This window comes from Vipera ursinii (assembly GCF_947247035.1).
Source record: "Vipera ursinii genome assembly, chromosome: 3".
Taxonomy (NCBI): domain Eukaryota; kingdom Metazoa; phylum Chordata; class Lepidosauria; order Squamata; family Viperidae; genus Vipera; species Vipera ursinii.
In genome coordinates this window covers 141,327,926-141,348,040 of record NC_139516.1, presented here as the reverse complement: position 1 = coordinate 141,348,040, position 20,115 = coordinate 141,327,926, and the positions used below count along the sequence as shown (strand labels likewise).

The window sequence follows — 20,115 nt, the reverse complement described above, 5'->3', positions numbered from 1 at the left end:
GTATTCCCTACCTTTCTTGTTATCTTTGTTATCTTTCAGTTGAATATGAGCAGTAATGGAATCCACTGAATTCCAGCCAGCTGCATTAATGGTGCAAGTGTTGCTACTCAATCTTTGAGTCATAATCATTGAGTCAACTCAACCATAATAAACATATTTATTACATATTAAATCAATTTACTTCATCATTCTCTAATTTAAAAGAGCTCCTTCTTTGTAATTCTATAAATCCTGAGAAATACTGTTCCCTTTTTCACTCATTGCTGACAAGTAGTGTGTTAATCTATCATATTAATAACTGATGTTATGAAGTACTATATGTCTAATGTATTTCCATCCTTGGTGATAGTAGTCACCATTCATGTTCTTTTTCATGTATTATTACATATATGTAAGTTTATCTCTATCCTTATTTGACTGTGGATGAGTGACCAACCTCATGTACATTATCAAGACATAGGCAGTGGATCAGGAGACGTTACCTCATATAGATCCTTCTGTCTAAATCTGATGCAGCATCAAACTAGACTGGAAAAGCAAAAGATAAAGATTTGCTTCCCATAGAAAGTCAATAGGGAATCCATCATCCACGTAAGGAAATCCAGCTATATGGCACCAATTTTGTGAAAGATGCTGATGTTGGGTCAAGAGACAGGATACTTAAAGAGATTTTAATATCATGAATTATGGCATCCAACTGTTTAGGCAAAGATCTGAAGTACTATTCTTCAATAGCTTCACTCTTACTTGGACTGTACATTTCAGAAGATGGCTTTCAGGGACTTTTTTTAAAGTTCCACTGCTTTTAATCTATGGGACCCCATAGTGATCCAGTCTGTAACCCTTGTCATATGTCTGTATAATACCACTGAACAAGATCATCAGGGAATCTGGACTTGAATGTTGCCAATATAGAACTGACACCCTGTCATTAGACAGATGAAAGGATGCCAGTGTCATACTAGTATAAGGATGCTGTAACAAGTTGGAGAAGAGCCAGGGAACCGAATGATTTGTTATAAGACAGTGATTTGTGGTTTGTGACTCATGAATGAGAGAATTATGAAATCTTAATCCCGGAACTATAGGCCACAATATTAGATGATGTTGCATTCCTCTCTAAGGAACACATGGACAGTCTTGGTATTTTCTCAGGTTCGTCTCTGTCACTCAGATTAAGTGTTACTCTGTCACTCCCATGCTTTTCTGGACTGGGAGCAAATGTGATGCCAGAACTGTCTGAATTTAGCGGTCAAGTAAAGATTTGCCTTGTTACTTTTGGATTTGGGACTTAACAAATACAAACTAGCCATTTCCTACCACCCTTTGTAAAGATGTCTCGTTAGACTATTCTGTCCTGCTGTCACTCTAAAATTTTAAAATATTATTTTATGACTATTAATAATCATAATCCTCCCAAGATACTTAGGCTCGTATAATTAATTAATATTCAACCAATTAATCTTCAACCAATATTAAAGAACTCACTCTTAAGATTTTCAGTCACTGTTCACATGTGCTTGGGGCAAAAATAAATTTAGGTTTACCTGTATCTGATACTTTGATACTCCTTTTGTCTCACAAACAGCACCTCCTGTGTGTTCCCAGTATTCTTTCAAGCCTCTATTTCATCCTCCCATTCACATTTCCCAAAACATGGTCTCAGGATGGCCATTACTTTTTATTGTCCCAGCACTACAAGTCATCATAACTTATAGCTATTAACTGTATCTACTACAATTTTGCCTAATCCTAAATGTTCAAATGAGGAAAAGCATAGGTTAACTGTGAACTATTACAGAGCAGTTTTTATTTGCTCTGATTCTCTTTTCATTCATCTTTTTTTAGATGTGATAGATTCCAGTTTATCTTCTGCTTCCCTTTTACTTCTCTTCTATTTTTTTAAACAGAAAAGAGAGATTGAGATCAATTATCAACACTTTCGTCTTTTCAACCACAGTTAAATATGATGTGATATGAGCCAAGACTTTATTAATCTGTACTCAGAATTCCCGCAATATTTTAATCTGAGTTCCATTTCAAATTGTTGATCCTCAACAGTGAATCTAGACACTGATTCAAATTATGCACAACTGTGCACCACTATTTAAATAAAATGATTCTGATAAGTGCTGTTGTTCTAGTCCGAAAGACCGGCATGGTGGCCTAGTGGTGAAGATGCTCACCTCCTACTCAGAAGATTGAGAGTTCAATCTTAGGGAGTGGCAGATGATTCTCTTCTAGGGCACAAAGAAAAAAAATCTGCTGCAAACTTCACGTAGGCATCAGGAAGGGCATCCAGTTAGTAAACGCTCAGCTCCATCTAGTCACCCTGACTCTAGGGACTCCAGGGTTGTAAAAAGGTATTTATGACAAGTGCTAAATAGATAATATATGTATTTATATAGATCATAATGCATGAAAAAACCAAGGAACAGAAAGACACCATGTCCTCCTGCTTTATTCAGAGTTCAAAATCTTAGTCAGTTTAGAATCACAGCTATAGCAGCATCAAATACTTATCTTATAGAAACTCATGGGGTGCGGTCATGTATATATTCATCCATTCACTTACAGTATTCATTCTACTTACATCTTCCCTATCGTAGGGATTATCGTTAAAGTTTGGGTAATTTTTGGAAGTAGATGTAGTAAAATCTTGAACTAGGACTGATTCATGTCTATCCACAGCATCAGTAACTTTGGGCCACTCACATTTCCTCCATCATGGAGTTATTGAAGGAATTAAAAGAATTAAAAGGAGGGAGAGCCTCATGGAAGTCACTTTGAAATCTTGGAGGGGAAAGAATATGAATCTAACAAATATTTTGGGTGAAAGTAGCTATATGATCCTTTTTGTTAACAACCAATACTGTTTTTATTAATATAAATGTATGAACAAATGTATATTAGATGGATGATAAATAAACAGACTGGCAGAAAGATATACGGATAAATAGATGATGGACGCGGTGGCTCAGTGGGTTAGGACGCTGAGCTTGTCAATCAGAAGGTTGGCAGTTTGGCAGGTCGAATCCCGAGTGCCGTGTAACAGAGTGAGCGCCTGTTACTCGTCCCAGCTTCTGCCAACCTAGCAGTTCAAGAGTACGTAAAAATGCAAGTAGAAAAATAGGGACCACTACGGTGGGAAGGTAACAGCATTCCGTGCGCCTTTGGCGTCTAGTCATGCTGGCCACATGACCACGGAGACGTCTTCGGACAAGCGCTGGCTCTTCGGCTTTGAAATGGAGATGAGCACTGGCCCCTAGAGTTGGAAACAACTAGCACGCATGTGCGGGGGAACCTTTACCTTTACCTTAGATGATGGAAGAATGAGAGCCAGTTCGGTGGTGTGGTTAAGAGACTGTGAGTTTTAGTCCTTCTTTGGGCACAATGCCAGCTAACTGACCTTGGATCAACCACTCCCTCTCAGGCTTAGGAAGGAACAGTGGCACACCGTTCTCTCAGGCTACCTCCTTTTAATCCCCCTTCCCCCCCTTTTAAATATTGTTAGTTTTGGATTAATCTCAATTAGTTTTCAGTCAAATAACACAAAAAGTATATTTGAGTTTCAATCTAGAAAGAAGATTATTATTAGTGTTGAATAGGCAAAATCATAGCTAAGATATTAAGAAATCTTGCTATACCACATAAAACAAATGAGCTCCTCTTTTTTTGGTATAAATTCTAAAGTTTTAGTTTTTGTTTTCTGTTACATCTGAACTCTGCAGCTATATAGTTCATGAACAAGTTCAGATATAAAATCAGTTTTAACCTATAGCTTCACATCCAAAATGATTTCGGAAACATAGTTACTAAGTTTAGATTTAGCAAGAAATAAGTAATTGAAAATTCTGTGATTTTATGATTTACACAATGGGCAAGAAAAAAACTGTTTTGCATGAGAAGCTACAAGCTTTGTTTGTATTTTATTGAGAAACATAAATGTTCGATCACAGCCATCACAAAGCTCTCAAAATTGATGAATGCCTTTAATTTCTTCCATTGTACAGTAAGAACAGGGAGGCAATTTCTCTTTGATGTTTTTTCCCCCACTAGTATAATTTAACTTGAAATCAAAGAATAGAAAAAATTATTTCTATTTTTATTGAATCAATGAAATAAAATGTTTTAACTTGACAGTGTAAGGATTTATAGGTAGTCTGTTCCAGCATATCCAGAAGCAAAGAAAAGGTTGTTATAGATCACTCACTTTTGATACCTGCATATTTTCTCATTTCACTTTTTATTATTTTCCTAACTAAATATATCTACTAGTCCCCTTGGGATGCTTGGCCTATTTTTCATGACAAGTCTGATGATTAAACAGTGAAACAGATGGTTTTAATCAAACTCTTTTGCATGTAAAATAATTTAACAGTAATTCTCTTTTTTATCAGCTGAGCAAAAAAAAAGAGGTTAAATCAGAAAGTGATAGCAATAAAAACATTTAAACAGTTCTGATTTTCTGTTTCTCCTGTGTTTAAAGCATTAAGATACTGGCATAGCATGATACATAGCTTAATAGTTGGTAACTTTATGTTATTCATTTGCTGTAAGAAACTTTTTTTGAAATTGGTTGATTAAATTTACAGCTATATAGCTTTACAATATAATTTTTTTTAATAAGGAATATAAAAGGTAGCACAGTTGCCAATGTTTAACATTCAATATTGTAATAGTTGTACTATAAAGACAAAATGAGATATTTTAGGAATAGAGCTAGTTTGATGTGTGGCAGCCAAAAATCAGCTGGAATTTAAAGAGCCTTGGTGGAGCAGTGGGCTAATGCCTCCTTAAGTAACACCAGCTGCCTGCAATTAGTGCAGGTTCGCATTCCACCAGGCTCAAGGTTGACTCAGCCTTCCATCCTTCCGAGGTAGGTAAAATGAGGACCCAGATTGTTGGGGGCAATAAGCTGACTTTGTAATAATGCCGCTTGGGGGGAGGGGGCGAAACCCCTAATAAGCAGGCATATACATAGAATGAAGGCTATTGCTAAGCACATTGATTGTGCTTAGATTGTTAGCCGCCCTGAGTCTTCGGAGAAGGGCGGGATATAAATGGGATTAAAAAAATAATAAAAATGTTAAGTTATATTTTATTAAAAGTGATACCTTTTCTTGAATTTGAACTCACTTCATCAGATGCATAGGGTATGTAAATTGACGTAGGATTTAAATTGGGGTAAAAGAATGCAGGAGGGGGGGAGAAGACAGGCTATTTAAGCTGATGCAGGTTCCATATGAGAGACTTTACAGGTTCTTTCATTGAGACCTTTTGAGATGGCCTGAAACCTCTTGAAATGTATGTAAATTCAGCCATCTCCCATTCAATTGTACTAGTAAAATTCTGTTCCAAAACTGCTCTTTGAAATTTATACAGGAACGTCTTGAGAAGTTAAAATGCTGATATTACTCTGTCTTTGTTTCTAAGTTATCATGTCAACTGCTGGCAGATTATGGCATATATCATATTAAAGAAAAATCATGTGAAGATGCTTTGGAGACTAAACTTTGGTATAAATGTATGTCACATGCAAGAACTTCCCCTCCCTTTTTCCTCCAACCTCATTTTAATTTCAGTCTGACATCAGTTCAGCCGATCTACACATCTGATGAAGTAAACTGTACTCCACAAAGATACGTTTTGATAAACGTGTGCTACTGTGAAAAGACCAAATTTTAGAAGTGCTTTTCTAACTTTACCTGTAGCTTTTATAAAGGGAACGGCAGAATCCAAAGGCCACTCTCGATGATGTCTTAAGGAGACCACTTTCCTCTCAACCTGCTGTTTCCTTAGTCTCACAAAATCTGCTCTGTGGGGGGTGGGAGAGGATCCTAAGCAAATTTGGGCAGGAAACAGGATGCATGAGCAAAAACCCTACTTTTTTAAATTTCATTCTTTCTCTTCATCAGCCAAGCAAATCTATATACCTTCTTGGCCTCAGTCCAACCTTGTGACTTCTGATTGTGCTATGCTAGTTTTTTCCCTCTCCTTTCCTCTCTTCTGAAAATCCCTGCAATAGCCCAGTTATGTTTCTAAAGTCAGTAATTTGGGACACTGCAAATGGGAAAGGGAATCTGATCTGCCAATGGCATTCAGTTTACTGGTAGAGACACTATTAGCTATAACCTAATGCACTGTAACAATTTTGTTAAGAACAAATAATAATCCTTGCTAAATTATAATGTTTTGACTGAGAGCTAATAAAATGTTGTGCTCCTAAATTACCTCAGGTCACAGAAAGTGAGACCACTTATCCAGTTTTGGATGATCTTTAAAAAGCTAAGAGGAATTAAACATATTTAATTCTTAGATGGGAATCCACCAGGAACTTTTATGGCTACTGAGTATACTGGCAAGAAAAAAAAACTACAGTAAACTGATTATTTCCTGCTGCCAAGAAAACAACTTGAATGTGCCCATCTAGTCACGAAAAAACAGAGCTTGATTAAACAACTTGCTAAGAATTAATTAATTAAGAACTAGGAACTAAGCTAGAATTAGTTTCCAAACTGAGCAGGAATAAGTCTGAACAATTTTTATATATTTTAGCTTCAACCCCTAATAATTTCTGTGGTTCTAATATCATTATGGTTTGAATATGTAACCCTCTGACATTAACTATACAACTTAAGTAAAACACAGTCTCTTTTAAAGCATGAATGAGAATTTAACATTTCATGTTTCTACTAGGAAAAAAATATGCTTTTGGCCATGGAAATATTCAAGTATTTTATTACAATCCAATGTTTCTCATTAATTCAATATTAGGCTACATTTCTTTTGTTTCAAATCACCTGGCATTTAATATTGTAAATACTGTATCCGTCTTTTGTCTTATTCAAGCGTACACAGGGAGGATATCAGAGAGAAAAAAAAACTGAAAATCACAACACTGCTACAGAATTGGGAAGATTCAGAACAATGCAAAATTTAAATCTGGATCAATTTCTGTTTATTTTCTATGTTATGACAATGCAGCTTAATTGTATGAACAAGTCTTCAGGCTATGGCCATTATTTTACTCTTCATCTATTTTTTCTATCATATTGATAAACATGATGAAAATGCTAAATGGTAACCATCTGCTACATTACTTTAAATAATTTTATTCCTTCATTTCTTAAATTTAATTTTTGCTTTGCTGAGATGATATCTTCTATTGATGATATTAATGATATTCAAAGCCCCAATCAGCTAATTTTTATTCACTCCCTTAACAATAATCAAGTTGTATTAATTCTATATTGGAAGAGTTCAATCAGAAATCCATGCTAACCATAATTTGTTTTAACAAACTCAAGAGGATTAAAACTATTTTTTTTAATATTGCTAAACTTCACAATGGAAAAATAATGGCTACTATATATAAAGAAGTATTGTAAAAACAAGCATATTATACTAGGAGTTTCAAAAAGCATTAAGTTTAAATAAGACTAATATATTTTAAACAGTATTAAATATGCAGTACGGTATATGATGAACTGCAATGTAATTATCTATTAATATAGCTGTAATATACATCAACCTTTGCTAAGTAATGGCCAATGATATAGCTTGGCATTATGAAAAAATTCAAATTCAATTAATAAATACAGAAATAAATTAATAACTTTCATTTAATCTGACCTGTATGACTAATAAGTTAAAATACTCCTGTTTATGCCTTGGTGAACAGGCAGGAATATATATTCATATTCTAAATATAAATGTATTGTAAATGTACAGTAACTGTTAGTTATTGCCTAAATTATTGATAAGATACAACCAAAATTTTATAAAAAAAGAAGAAAGCATTTTTATAAAATCTAATTTTAGAAATCAACACATACAATATATTGCCTAATGCTAATCAATATACTTTTAATGTTTTTATTTAGTGAGAATTATTTTAGGATATTTGTTCAAGTTTCAAAAACGTAGAATGAATCTGTCAGCAGTTTTTCTGGCTAACAACTTTTATTAATAGGCACAAGCTTTCAAGAGCTGCAGCAATATATACTGCAAAATAGCTTCCACAGTATGTGTGAGAAACACTTCCTTAAAATAATATATTATTCTTATTCTTGAGCCTAGCTCTTAAATAATGCCAGTCAAATCTGAGTACTGACATTTTCTTTCTCTGAATAGCTTATCTTTAAAGTGATATGCAGGCTTAGTCCCGTAGTACCCCAAGGCAGTAGTCAATTCACTTAAAACTTGTGAACACTTTCTATTTTTCTCTGTCTATTTATTTTGATGTGTATATTATTCTTAGCTAACTTCCATCATATTTCATGAGTTGATCTCATACCTTAAAAGATTAGGCATTCCCACCTGGAACTATTCACAATGTATAGCATTGCATAACCTTCTTCGTCTTCTAGTCTTCTATTCTTATGCATTATTAATAGTAGCATTCTTTCTTATTTAATGTATAACTACAACTTTCTACAAGGCTATGGTTGATAGAAGCCTACTGTCTGTCATGCTTCTTTCATTACAGCCAAAGGAATTGAATGGTTCATTATCTAACACTCTGCTGCCATCTATTTGACAAAAAGGAAAACATCTCCGTCAATGCCCTGTTTTGAAAAATGCAATCTTGGATCAAACGAAAACAAAGAGTGTAAAATTTTTTACTGGCATTCTCTGTTTAAATATGTCCTTCAGTGCAAATGAGACAAAGACAAATGTTCTTGTGACAACATTTACACGTTACTTTCATATTTAATGGCATGTTGCATCCTTAGTATTTTTGTTATAGTAAAGCAAATTTTAGGCCTGAAGAAGAGTTTTTTTAAAAAAAATATATATATATACAGGTTATTTCTTCCTTTCTCTCTCTTTCTGTCATGTCACACAAATAAAACACATTTTAAACTTTTTAAAGTCCTAGTTATTTAATTTCATGTAAATAATAGGTATTTATTCATTATACCAAAATCCAAGTCCCATTTGAAGTTATTCTCACTGAAATAAATATTTATAAAATTGCAACCTTAGATGGTCAATACTGTGGTTTGGATCCAGACATGCTCATTTATTTGTAAAAGAAACCAAGGTTTATAAGAAGCTCCTCCCAGCAAGTAGGGAAGGAGATAATTTTTATTGATTGCCACTTTTAGCCAGCTCCCAGCAGCATTATATATCATAGTGCATTGGACTGTTACTTAATCCCCAAAGTAGGTTTTCAATGGGTAAGGGGGAAGATAGAATTAGTAAAAAAATAACTGTATTTTCCCATGCCCCCTCCCCATTCTCTCTTGAGCAGAAACACTGCCTGAATAAAACAGGGATGCAATGGATCACACTGACAAAAATATATTGACAACAATACCCATAGCTTATATATCTACTGTAATATGCTAGTTTTTCACTGATATCTCATCTTCAAATAGGCATCATTTCCATTCTGTAAATAGAAAACTCTAAGTTTAAGGGCATTTTTCTGGCCCTTGTATGAAGTAAAACCTTGGCTTATAACTAAAAGAAATCTTTCTGCCAGATTCTAGTATCAGACACCATGAGGAAATATTCCATCTCTTGAATATAAAAAGCCCCATGGAAGCTTATATGATCAATAACAAACTATGATCATTTCCAATCTTATATGATTTTTCAATTATTATGCAAATTGCCTGGAAATGTTCTTTTATTTGGAATTTAAACTTTTATTTATATTGGAAACAAATATTTAGTTTGAATTTAAACAAATAAAATGTATACTTTTGTTTTAAATAATGCTTGCCCTAGGAAAAAGTCACGAAAGTAACAATTTCTATAAATATTTTTTTAAAAAAAAACCAGAGCAGTTAAAGAAGTTTGTTTTATCAATAACTGGGTGTATACTTTAGGGGATCTGTAAAGAGAAATACATTTTTTTAAAATTAATATTTTGATGTATTTTATAATGCTGATTGATCGTTCAACTAAATCACTTATAATGATTGTTACAAGTAGGAAATAATAACCATTCAATTAATTATATTTTAATAATATTTAATATTTTAATATGATTAATTGAAATATTGTATATATGTGTGTATATGTGTGTGTGTGTGTGTGTGTATAAAAACACTCCTTTTCCACCAGGCTGAACTGGACTGACAGGGATTTTAATTATGTTTTTAATTTTTAACTTTAATTTTTAACTTATTTTAATTTTAATTTTAATTTATTCTACAGGGCCATTAATTTAATTTTTCTTTTAACTTCTGTATTATTGTATGTTATTGTTGTTAGCCGCCCTGAGTCCTTCGGGAGATAGGGCGGCATATAAATCCCAATAATAAATAAAATAAATAAATAAATACAAGCACTTTAGACATTAATTATAATAAGAAATAGCAATTAATATATGTGGATTTGTGAAATATTTAAAGCAAATATTTAAAACAAAACTAATCCATAATCAACTTTAACACTGTCTGAAGGAGAAAAAAAGCACTTTGAGGAGTGCCTACTTGGGCAATGGGAACTAGAATACAAAAGCACTGCATGATCCTTAAAACAGATGCAGATGTTTTAATGTCATAAGTAGATTCTGTATTTGCACTTTGCATGCTCCGAAGCACCTGCTCAGAATCAAACATTAAGCTCTCTAGCGACAGATAGTCCTCAATTTAAGACTACAGTTGGAACCAAAAATTCTAGTCAATATGTGATGTGATCGTAAAGCACGACAGCACGTGATCACATCGCTTAGTGACAGAACTCCCTGTTGCCATCTGTAAGCAAATTCTATTGGTCATTAGTGAGGACCAATCCAAGGTAGTCTTGTCCCTCCCAGCCCTCAACCTCAGTTAGGTAAGGGCCTGCCTTGAACTCCCCCCCCCCCACCAATCTATTGGTCCCCTATCCTGATCTTTTGGCCTGGATCCTGGATCCTCCTTTCTAGGCCAGAAAACAGCCTCAGGATTATGTGGCTTTGGGCTCCTTGCCAAGTTCTGGCTCAGGGGTTTCGTGGCGTGCAGTGACTCTGAGGCTGCAAGAAGCCCCTGAGCTGCAGCACAGCTGAAGGCCGGAGCTACCCCACTATGGTCCAGCAGCACAATGCCAAGCGTCAGCCATCCTGGAAGCCCCAGCCACCCTGGGAAGCTCCCATCGTTGTGGCATGAAGCTGCAGCTGCCTCAGGAAGCCCCAGTTGCCCCATTCCAGCTATGATCAGAAGTCAAGGACTATCTGGGGCACGTCTTTTGATAGACTACTCACTAAGATGCATTAAAATTCAGATTTATAAGTGAAGTACATACCTTTTCTCCTTTATCTGGTGGTTTTGTTTATCTTCTGCAATAATGTAGAACATAATTAACTACTCTAAAAGTTATTTTCCTCTGAATTTGTGATTAAGAACTTTATCCATTTTCCCTGGACTTTGGCAGACTCATTCCAAAAATGATTTATCTTTGTTGGTTTCCTACAGGAAACCAGACCAACATCCTATTACTTTATTTTCCTTACTTTTAGCAGAAGTCACATAAAATTAACTGGAAGGGGAAAACCTATTCAGCCAGTAGTGTAGAAACAATAAGGCATCAAAATGAAGAAAACACTGGTTACGCTTAGAGTAACTGATAATGATGTACTGTGCCACTATAAAATAATAACTATACGTCAAAGCTGCATGAGGACACAGAAAACACAAGAGACAAATAAGATTTAATGTGGGTACAATTATTAAATCTCACACAAAACATTATTAACCCCCAAATTTTCTTATTCTGAATTTCAGATTTATTTGAACCGCTATCATAAGGTGGCTAGTTTTTGTATTTGGGAGATTTTGGTACCTTCAGGTCACTTTGGATTTCAGGCAACTGCCTGGAGAAATTTGTGCAGTTTTCTTGGCAACATTTTAATAAGTGGTTTATCTTTTACTTCTTCTAGGGCTAAGACTGATCCAAAGTCACCCTGCTTGCTTTATACTTAAGAGAAGGATTGGAATTCAGTCTACCAGTTTTCCTATTCATGCCTTTAACCACTATACAAGACTGTCTCATAAACTGTGAACTGCTTTAGGAACTTGAGTTATAAAATACATTAACATTCAAACAGGTAAGCATCACCACATAACCACCCATATTTAACAACTGTCATAGGAAACAGAAAAAAGTCCAAATAGTGGACATTGCAGTATTTGGAGATAAGCAGAATGGAAGAGAAAGAACTGGAGAAAAATCACAAAATACAAAGACTCGTAAATCAAAGTGGAAGGACAGTGACAAAGCAAACAAAGATAGTACCAATAGCAATAGGCAACTTGGGTGCAATTGAAAAAACATCTGAAGCATCACATGAACACCACTGGCATTGACAAAATCACCATTAGTCAATTGCAAAAGGCAGCTTTAGTTAGAACAGTTTATATCCTATGCTGATACCTTTAATACCATCAAATAAAAACACCTAACTATCTCAGATCCTTAGGAAGGTGAATAAAAATGCCAAATCTAGTATGACAAGTCATAATAATAGACATTTTGAAAATATTGCCAGATCCAAATACTTATTAGAAAAAATTTTGAAGATTGAAAAGTACAGTACTGCCTACATTCCAGAAAATCGAAAGGCAACAATGATGCAAGTTATTGCTATTACTGAGTAACAGAAAAAGTATCACTACGGTGGGAAGGTAACAGCATTCCGTGCTAGTCATGCCGGCCACATGACCACGGAGACGTCCTCGGACAAGCGCTGGCTCTTCGGCTATGAAACGGAGATGAGCACCGGCCCCTAGAGTCGGAAACGACTAGCACGCATGTGCGGGGAACTTTTATATGTATCAAAACACAGAAACACACAGAAATACACATGTACACAGCTAAAAAACCCACAAAAGACAGCAAAAATATACTTTCATCTTCATTCCGCATTTTGTGGCTAAATACAGAAGAGGTAGCAATGTGGGAATTTATCTTGTTTAATTTTGTATCACTCCTCAACTCTGTCAAATAATTCAAATCAGTTACATGAGAATAAAAGAAAACAACGATGAACAGAAACAACGAAACACACACACACACACACACACACACACACACACACAATGTTAAAGAGAGTTTTGTAAACAATTTTGCACAGAGTATTCATGAGTTTGCTTAGACCTCATGACCTGCCAAAAATTCAAAAGCTATCAAGTAGGGCATTCAAATGCAGTCATGGGTTGAAGGGGCAGTGGAAATGACACGTACAAGAAACCCTCCTCCATACAGAAGTGTCAACTGTGTGTGCTCTGATAAGTCCTGGCCAACATTTACAAACAAAAAGAATGTTGGATTGGATCCAAACCTGTTTGAGTGGAAGGGATTTCAACTTGGCAGAATATCCTATGACTAATCATGTCCCTCTTGCACTGCAATATACCATCCAACATGCCATACCTTTCTGAATATTCTAACATTCAGGAAAAGCAATTGGAAAGGAATATATGGCTGGGATATAGATAGGACAGAAAAGTCTTGATGCGCAAACAGAACTACTAAGCTGGAATTCAACCTATTATCATTTATTTCTATAGTTGATAAATTTAATTTTATTCTTCTTAGGTGAATGCTAAAGAAAATGAGGATTGTACTTGTCTGATGTGAAACTAAATTCTTTCTCAGAATATATGAAGCAAATATAGGCTTTCCATTAAAAATCAACACTAACAAGCAAGAGGAAGTTCCTGGGCCCAGAAAGGTAAATAGGATTAGGCCTGATTAATATTTGTACAGAATACTAACTACCCTGGAAGCCCAGAACTATAGGTTTGACTGCAAAGTTGCAAAAACATCTAACAAACATAAATGTGTCTGGATAAGTTGCCAAGAGTTCGGTTTGATTTGATGGCAACGGTATTTAAGCAATAATTTAAATTAATTATAGTAAATGATCACTGTCATTAACATAATCATCATCATCATCATCATCATCATCATCATCATCCCTGAACAACAACGTTCTTCTCATTCCTTTAACTGATTACGTTTATCTCTGGGCTTAAAACTTTTTATCAAGTTAATTGTTTTACTGTGTTGTAACTGACTACAGGGGTTATTTATACAATAGAAATTGGAAACTTTGACATTGTGATAAATTAAAACCTTTAAATATGATAAAAACATGTTTAATCAATGCTAAATAAAAGTTCTAAGGAAATGGAAGATTGTGTAACTTGTGTAACTGATATTGATAAAATTGATAAAAAGTTGCAAAATGCATTGCATTATTTTATAATATTAAGGTTTAGATTTTTAAGTTTAACATTTAATACTAAGGTATTATTATTATTTTTAAAGTCTGTGCTTAAAACTTTGATGATCAAGAAGCAAAAGACAAGGGAAAGATAAGGTTGGAAATTTCTCAGTGGCCAGGAAGGGTGAAAGGTAAATGGGAGTAGAATAAAGTGGTTTGCAGAGCTTCAACTTCTGGAGAAGGGAAGAAATCCACTCCAGTGCAGTGTATGGCCAATGGGGATCAGTGACCCTACAAGGGCATTCTCTTCAGAGAAGTGTCAAGCCCATCGCTTTGTTGAACAAATGGACTTGCTTTATTGCAACATGATGGAATGGTACTTCCTTAACAAATTGAGACTCTATCTCAGTTTGTAGACACTGAATATATAATTACTTATTGTTTATATCAATGTATTTTATAGAAATAATGTTCATGGATATTTAAAGATTACACCTATATTTAAATAACAAGAAAACTTGCAAGGAAAAAAGTGTTTAAACACAAAGGGCAGTGCTGAAACAAAAATAATTGCAAAAAGTGAAAAAGGGTGTTCTACATCAGAGGTTCCCAACCTTTTGGGCACCAGGGACTGGTTATGTGGAGAGAGAATTTTCCGCAGACTAGAGGGAGCATGGTTTTGTGTACTGCCTGCATCAAGGCGGATGGGACTTTGCTTGTGTATTCAGCCTGGTTGCTGGCACGCCACGGCCAGGTACCTGGTCCACGGACCGGGGACCCCTGATCTACGTCATTCAAGAATATCCTAAACTCCAATCAACCTTCAGTTAAGAAATTAACATGACTAAATAATTCACAAGTGAGTCATCTGTGTTTCCTGTATGTATTTAAATGTTTATACTCACAAATCATGCTTCTCTCTCCTATATACATGGATATACACCAACACCTGTTTGGTATAGCTTTGTTTACTTAAACCATTATTTAAGATTTCTTTTGTATTTTTGCATTCTCAGAATGTTGTACATAAATATATGTTAAAATAAAAAAATGGGATCTAACAAAATAAGTAGCAACAAAATATATTACTTTTTTCCTTCATATAATCACGTTTATTTTGTAAGACATTTATTAATATTACTTACTTTAACATGACTCTGTGCTCCAAGGTTGTAAATTTCAGTGGGCTTAACTTCGTTGATTATTTTCACCAAGCAAGTACTATCTGTCAAATCGCCATAATGTAGTTTCATATCTTCAAGTTAAAAAAAAAGTTAAAATTCATATAAAATTGCCATGTGTTGTATTCATTTCTATTTATACTTTTCTAATTCCTTGAAAAGTCATGCAGACATATATATTTTATCATCGCTATAATTAAAGGCAGATCACAGCTTTCTAATAATATACCACAGTACAATCTTCATATTTTACTTAGTCAAACATTATTTTCTTTGAAATGTAAGTCACCAAGTGATAAATCATAGGAATTCTGAAATTTAATTTGTATTTATTAAATTACATGAGCTATTAGATTTTCTACCAACTGGTTTTCCGACAAAAATATAAAAATATGATTAAAGAAAAATTAAATAAAATGACTTATATAATAAAGAAAGTCTACTGAAAACATTTGAAGTCCTATTTATTTTCAACATAGTTCAGTTTTGCTAAAACCATTTATGTTACCAGTCACAATATATTTTCTTATATTTTTCCTGCTCTGTTAACTGGTTGCCTGAATTACTAAGGTAGAATAAGTACATGGGTAAAGTCGGGTAGCTTGTGAATATGATTAGATCATTATTACATGACCCTCATTATCTGTAGCCTAATTATCAGGTGAATTTACATATTCATGATTGTTAAATAAAGAAGACAACTATAAATGTGTAAAGGTTTTCACATGTTATGATTTATATAGGTACAAATGCCAGGCTTTCAGATATGCATACACAATATTTTTTTAAGAACAGGTTGTCACTTCAACCTACCTGTATCTGCTCCCTTCTCACCTTTCTCAGTCATAGATTTTACTGGACCAACCCACACATGAGCCTCCAGGTGGCACCTGGGCTTCTTCAAAGTGACTCACTTGGATGGTGATGGAGGAAGTTACTCATTTGCACTTCCTCACAATGGGTTCTCTATCTACATGGCTCTTTTGCCATCTTAGTGGATGGTCCTCTCACTCAATTGCTGGATCCTTTTACTACAGTGAGAGCCATATGGAGGACAGGAGTCACCACAAGCAATTATACAAGTAAAATGTCTCAATCTTCCATCAAGTAAGTTGCATTGAAGAAGGGGACCAGCTGCACAGGGAAATCACATGAACTCTCATACTAGTCTGACTTAATGAAAGCTGCCACATTTGAGTGAGGAGGAGAAACAAATACAGAAGCATTGCTTAGACAACATCTATGAGAGGAAGATGAAGGAAATGGATGACCATTAGGCTCTAGGACCTTATCCCAAGTGTCATAAACCTTACTTGTTTTTTGTAGCTTTATTATCCATGATTCTGGTTAAGAAAATTGTGTTGGAACAGAATCTTGGAAAATAACAGTCACCAGTATATTATTTTGTTAGAAATGGCTGATGTTAGTAACAAGATTGGTTAGCAAGCTGCCTTGCTGTAATGGCTAAAATTTTGATATCTGATCACCAAATTCATTTTACTGCTAACATTTTTTATTTTGATTTCACATGGATATATATGCATAGAGGGACTTGATAAAAATTGCAGTTATATGACCAAGAAAAGAATTGTGAACTAGTTCTAATTAGTCAGGGAAATGATTTGCAATATATTAACAAACCTATATTGCTATCCTAAAAAGTCTTCTTACTTTGCTTTTTTTAGGATTATTGATATCAAATTTTCATGTTCTGTTCCAGTTGAAATTAACAAAAAATAACAAAATTATTTTCTAAAGTATTTTTCAAATGCTAAAAAAAGGATAGAGGCTACAGTAGTGGCCAAAATTGTGTACAGTGGAAATGCCACCTTTGGTTAAGTTTCCATCAATTTTCCTCTAATTTTTTTATAACTGTAGCCTTGTTCACTTAATAATATTATTTTACATCGCTTTCTGGGCAACCAGTCACCTCTTTGCACCATTACTTTAATTTTATTATGTTTTACAAGCTCATTAAATGAAAGGGGGGAAAAACCCAACCAACTTGATAGTGATCACTGACAAATGTCCTACTTTTAGCTTCAATACATGACATCAATAACTGAATCCTACTGTGATCTGATTGGCTCATTGCCAAAACAAGATGACACCTGAGTGGTTCTCTAAACACTCATGCTCATTGGCTACAATCAGATGAAGGAAAGCTACCTGATATCAACCTAAGCAAGTTGTGCTTCTTTTTTCTGGTTATTTGGTTATAACTTTTCATAGAATAAAGTACAGATAGTTGAACAAACTTTGTTGCATTACATTCTTGATTATTTATTTATTTTTTATTTTATTTTAATTCCATTTATATCCCGCCCTTCTCCGAAGACTCAGGGCGGCTTACAAACTTAGCAATAAATTATTAAATTATCTTTCCACTGATATATAATTTTATAGTACTACTCCAAAAAAAAAAAAAGTGGTGTTATTAGCCATCAAACCTCAAAAATACTTTTCCCAAAAGGTTTCCACAATTTTGGCCACTACTGTAGACTAAAAAAAGATGCTCACATAATCTGTTTGTTGAAATCTTAAACAAACATTAGTAATAAAAATAAAATCACAATTCCATCTTACCTTTCAATGCATACTTACTTCCTTCTATGTGAGCCTGCGGGTTCTTGTAGAGATGTTCAATTCGTCCTGTATTAAAAGAGCTAGATCTACGAACAATTCCGTGTACCTGCAATTTAACAGAAGCACAGGAAATATTTTGGATATAACGTTTCACAATGTCAAGATGTTGCAAGATCATTTCACGATACAGAAGTGTCTGATTCAAATACAAACACAAGAAATAGCCATAAAGATTCAGGAGACTGAATTATTCCACGACACAACACAATGGTCCAAATATTCTCCTGAATAAGCACCTTTGAACCTGCTGTCCAACAGTTTCTCTTGTAAGTTGAGCTCACAAACGGCTGTGCTAAAGCTACTTAAATGGAAACAGCTGCATGAAAATAATGGCACCCTCTTTCTCCATGCTCTTTCTCTTGTTGAATAATCATTTCTGATTGTTTCTGTACAAGCCTATGGGACTAGTATAACTTACATAATTATAAATATGTACTTAATTTGTACTGTAAATTTGTACTTAATCTCTTCATGGGTTCAGATTGACATTATTTATGCAGTGTTCTTCTCTGAACAATGGAAAGAGGGAGATTTTTGCTACCTACATATATAACCAATAGAAAATTTAACTACATCTAGCCAACCCTGGCCAAACTCCGCACTAAGCGGGATTAGACCTAGACCTGGATGACAGACCATAAAGAAACCCCAGGTTTGTAAAATGGACTAGAAAGAAAAAAAATAAAAAACAAAGGCAGTGGCAAACTATTTCCATAACATATTCCATAACATATTGCCCTCCGGGTGAGATTCAAGGTGCTGGTAATGACCTATAAAGCCCTAAATGGCTTGGGTCCAGGATATCTGAGGGAACACCTGCTGCCAGCATCAAGTTCCCTTCGTCCAGTGCACTCCCACAGGGAGGGTCTTCTCAGGGTGCCGCCGGTAAAAGATTGCCGGCGGGTAACGCCCAGGGGGAGGGCCTTCTCAGTGGGTGCGCCTGCCCTCTGGAACCAGCTGCCCGTGGAGTTGAGGACTGCCCCCGACCTCCGTTCATTCTGCCGGGACCTGAAGACCTGGCTCTTCGAGCTCTCTGGCCCAGGCTGAGAATTTTAATTTTAATTTTAATTTTAATTGGGGTTTTTACTCTTTCAGGGACTGTTATAATCTTTTTAATTGTTTTTAATTTTTGTATTTCTTGTTTTAATTCCCTGTAAACCGCCCTGAGTCCTTCGGGAAAGGGCGGTATACAAATCCAATTAACTAAAATAAATAAATAAATAAATTTATAATGAAAGTACCCAATGAAACAGATACTTTATGTCTAGTACTGGACAGTTTCCTTGATTTTATTTCAGCTGCTCTCTTGTTCTTCCTTTTGCTTATGTTAATAAGACATGATTTCTAAGTTACAAATATAAAAGTAGTAGTGTCACTTTACTATTATGAAATATACTGATTAATGTTAGAAGTAACAAATAACACAGAAGATGGAACTATGACAGAAACATTTTAAAGAAGAATGGAATTTCAATATTACATATATTCAGTGGTGGGATTCAAATTGGTGAACAACTGGTTCTCTGTGTGGATGTTGCTTCCAGAAGTCCATTCTGGGCCTGGGCAACAAAAAATTACCTACCGGTTGTGGCGAACTGGTGCGAACTGGCTGAATCCCACCACTGCATATATTATGTTGTTATGACAGCTAAATGGAAAAGGATCAAGTTCGTTAATGAGGTACCACTTTTCAGCTGTTTATTCTGTGGTACAACATTATGGTACCAAAATCCTAACATTTCATAATTGGTGAAACACAGTTCAATTTACTTTTTCAAGGTCCCCACCTCCCATCCCCTGAAAAATACCTTCTTTAGGAGGCATTCCAAATAAGTTAACTTTTTCCTCCTGAATCGTAACACATGAATTTAATGTAGCCTTGCTTTGCACAGGCTGCTGTTTATCTGAATAAGCAGGAAGTGTGGAAAAACAGCTATACCCTGAGGATCAGAGGGATTCCACCATTGCACTCTCCATGATAAACAGTACAATGTACTGGCATCATTACAGCTCATGTTGTGCATTCTTTTCAAACATTTTGATTTCTTATCTCACGCTGAATGGAAAACATAACCAGAGAGTGACAGCAACAAGGAAGCTCTGTCCAAATTATTCCATAAGTCT

At 34.9% G+C, this 20,115-nt stretch overlaps 1 protein-coding gene across 4 annotated transcripts in view; it reads right to left on the bottom strand.

The window, feature by feature from the left end:
- GMDS (GDP-mannose 4,6-dehydratase) overlaps nucleotides 1-20,115 on the bottom strand; it is a 293,913-nt gene that overhangs the window by 241,631 nt on the left and 32,167 nt on the right. For 2 of the 4 annotated variants that reach the window (XM_083358402.1, XM_083358400.1), the window contains exons 3-4: nucleotides 17,932-18,037; nucleotides 15,310-15,419 (exon numbers count right to left, since the gene is read on the bottom strand). In XM_083358402.1, the coding sequence (XP_083214528.1) occupies nucleotides 15,310-15,417 (108 nt within the window). In that variant the 5' untranslated portion in view covers nucleotides 15,418-15,419; nucleotides 17,932-18,037. The remainder of the gene's footprint in view (nucleotides 1-15,309; nucleotides 15,420-17,931; nucleotides 18,038-20,115) is intronic. The other 2 variants (XM_083358403.1, XM_083358401.1) reach the window with 1 other exon arrangement.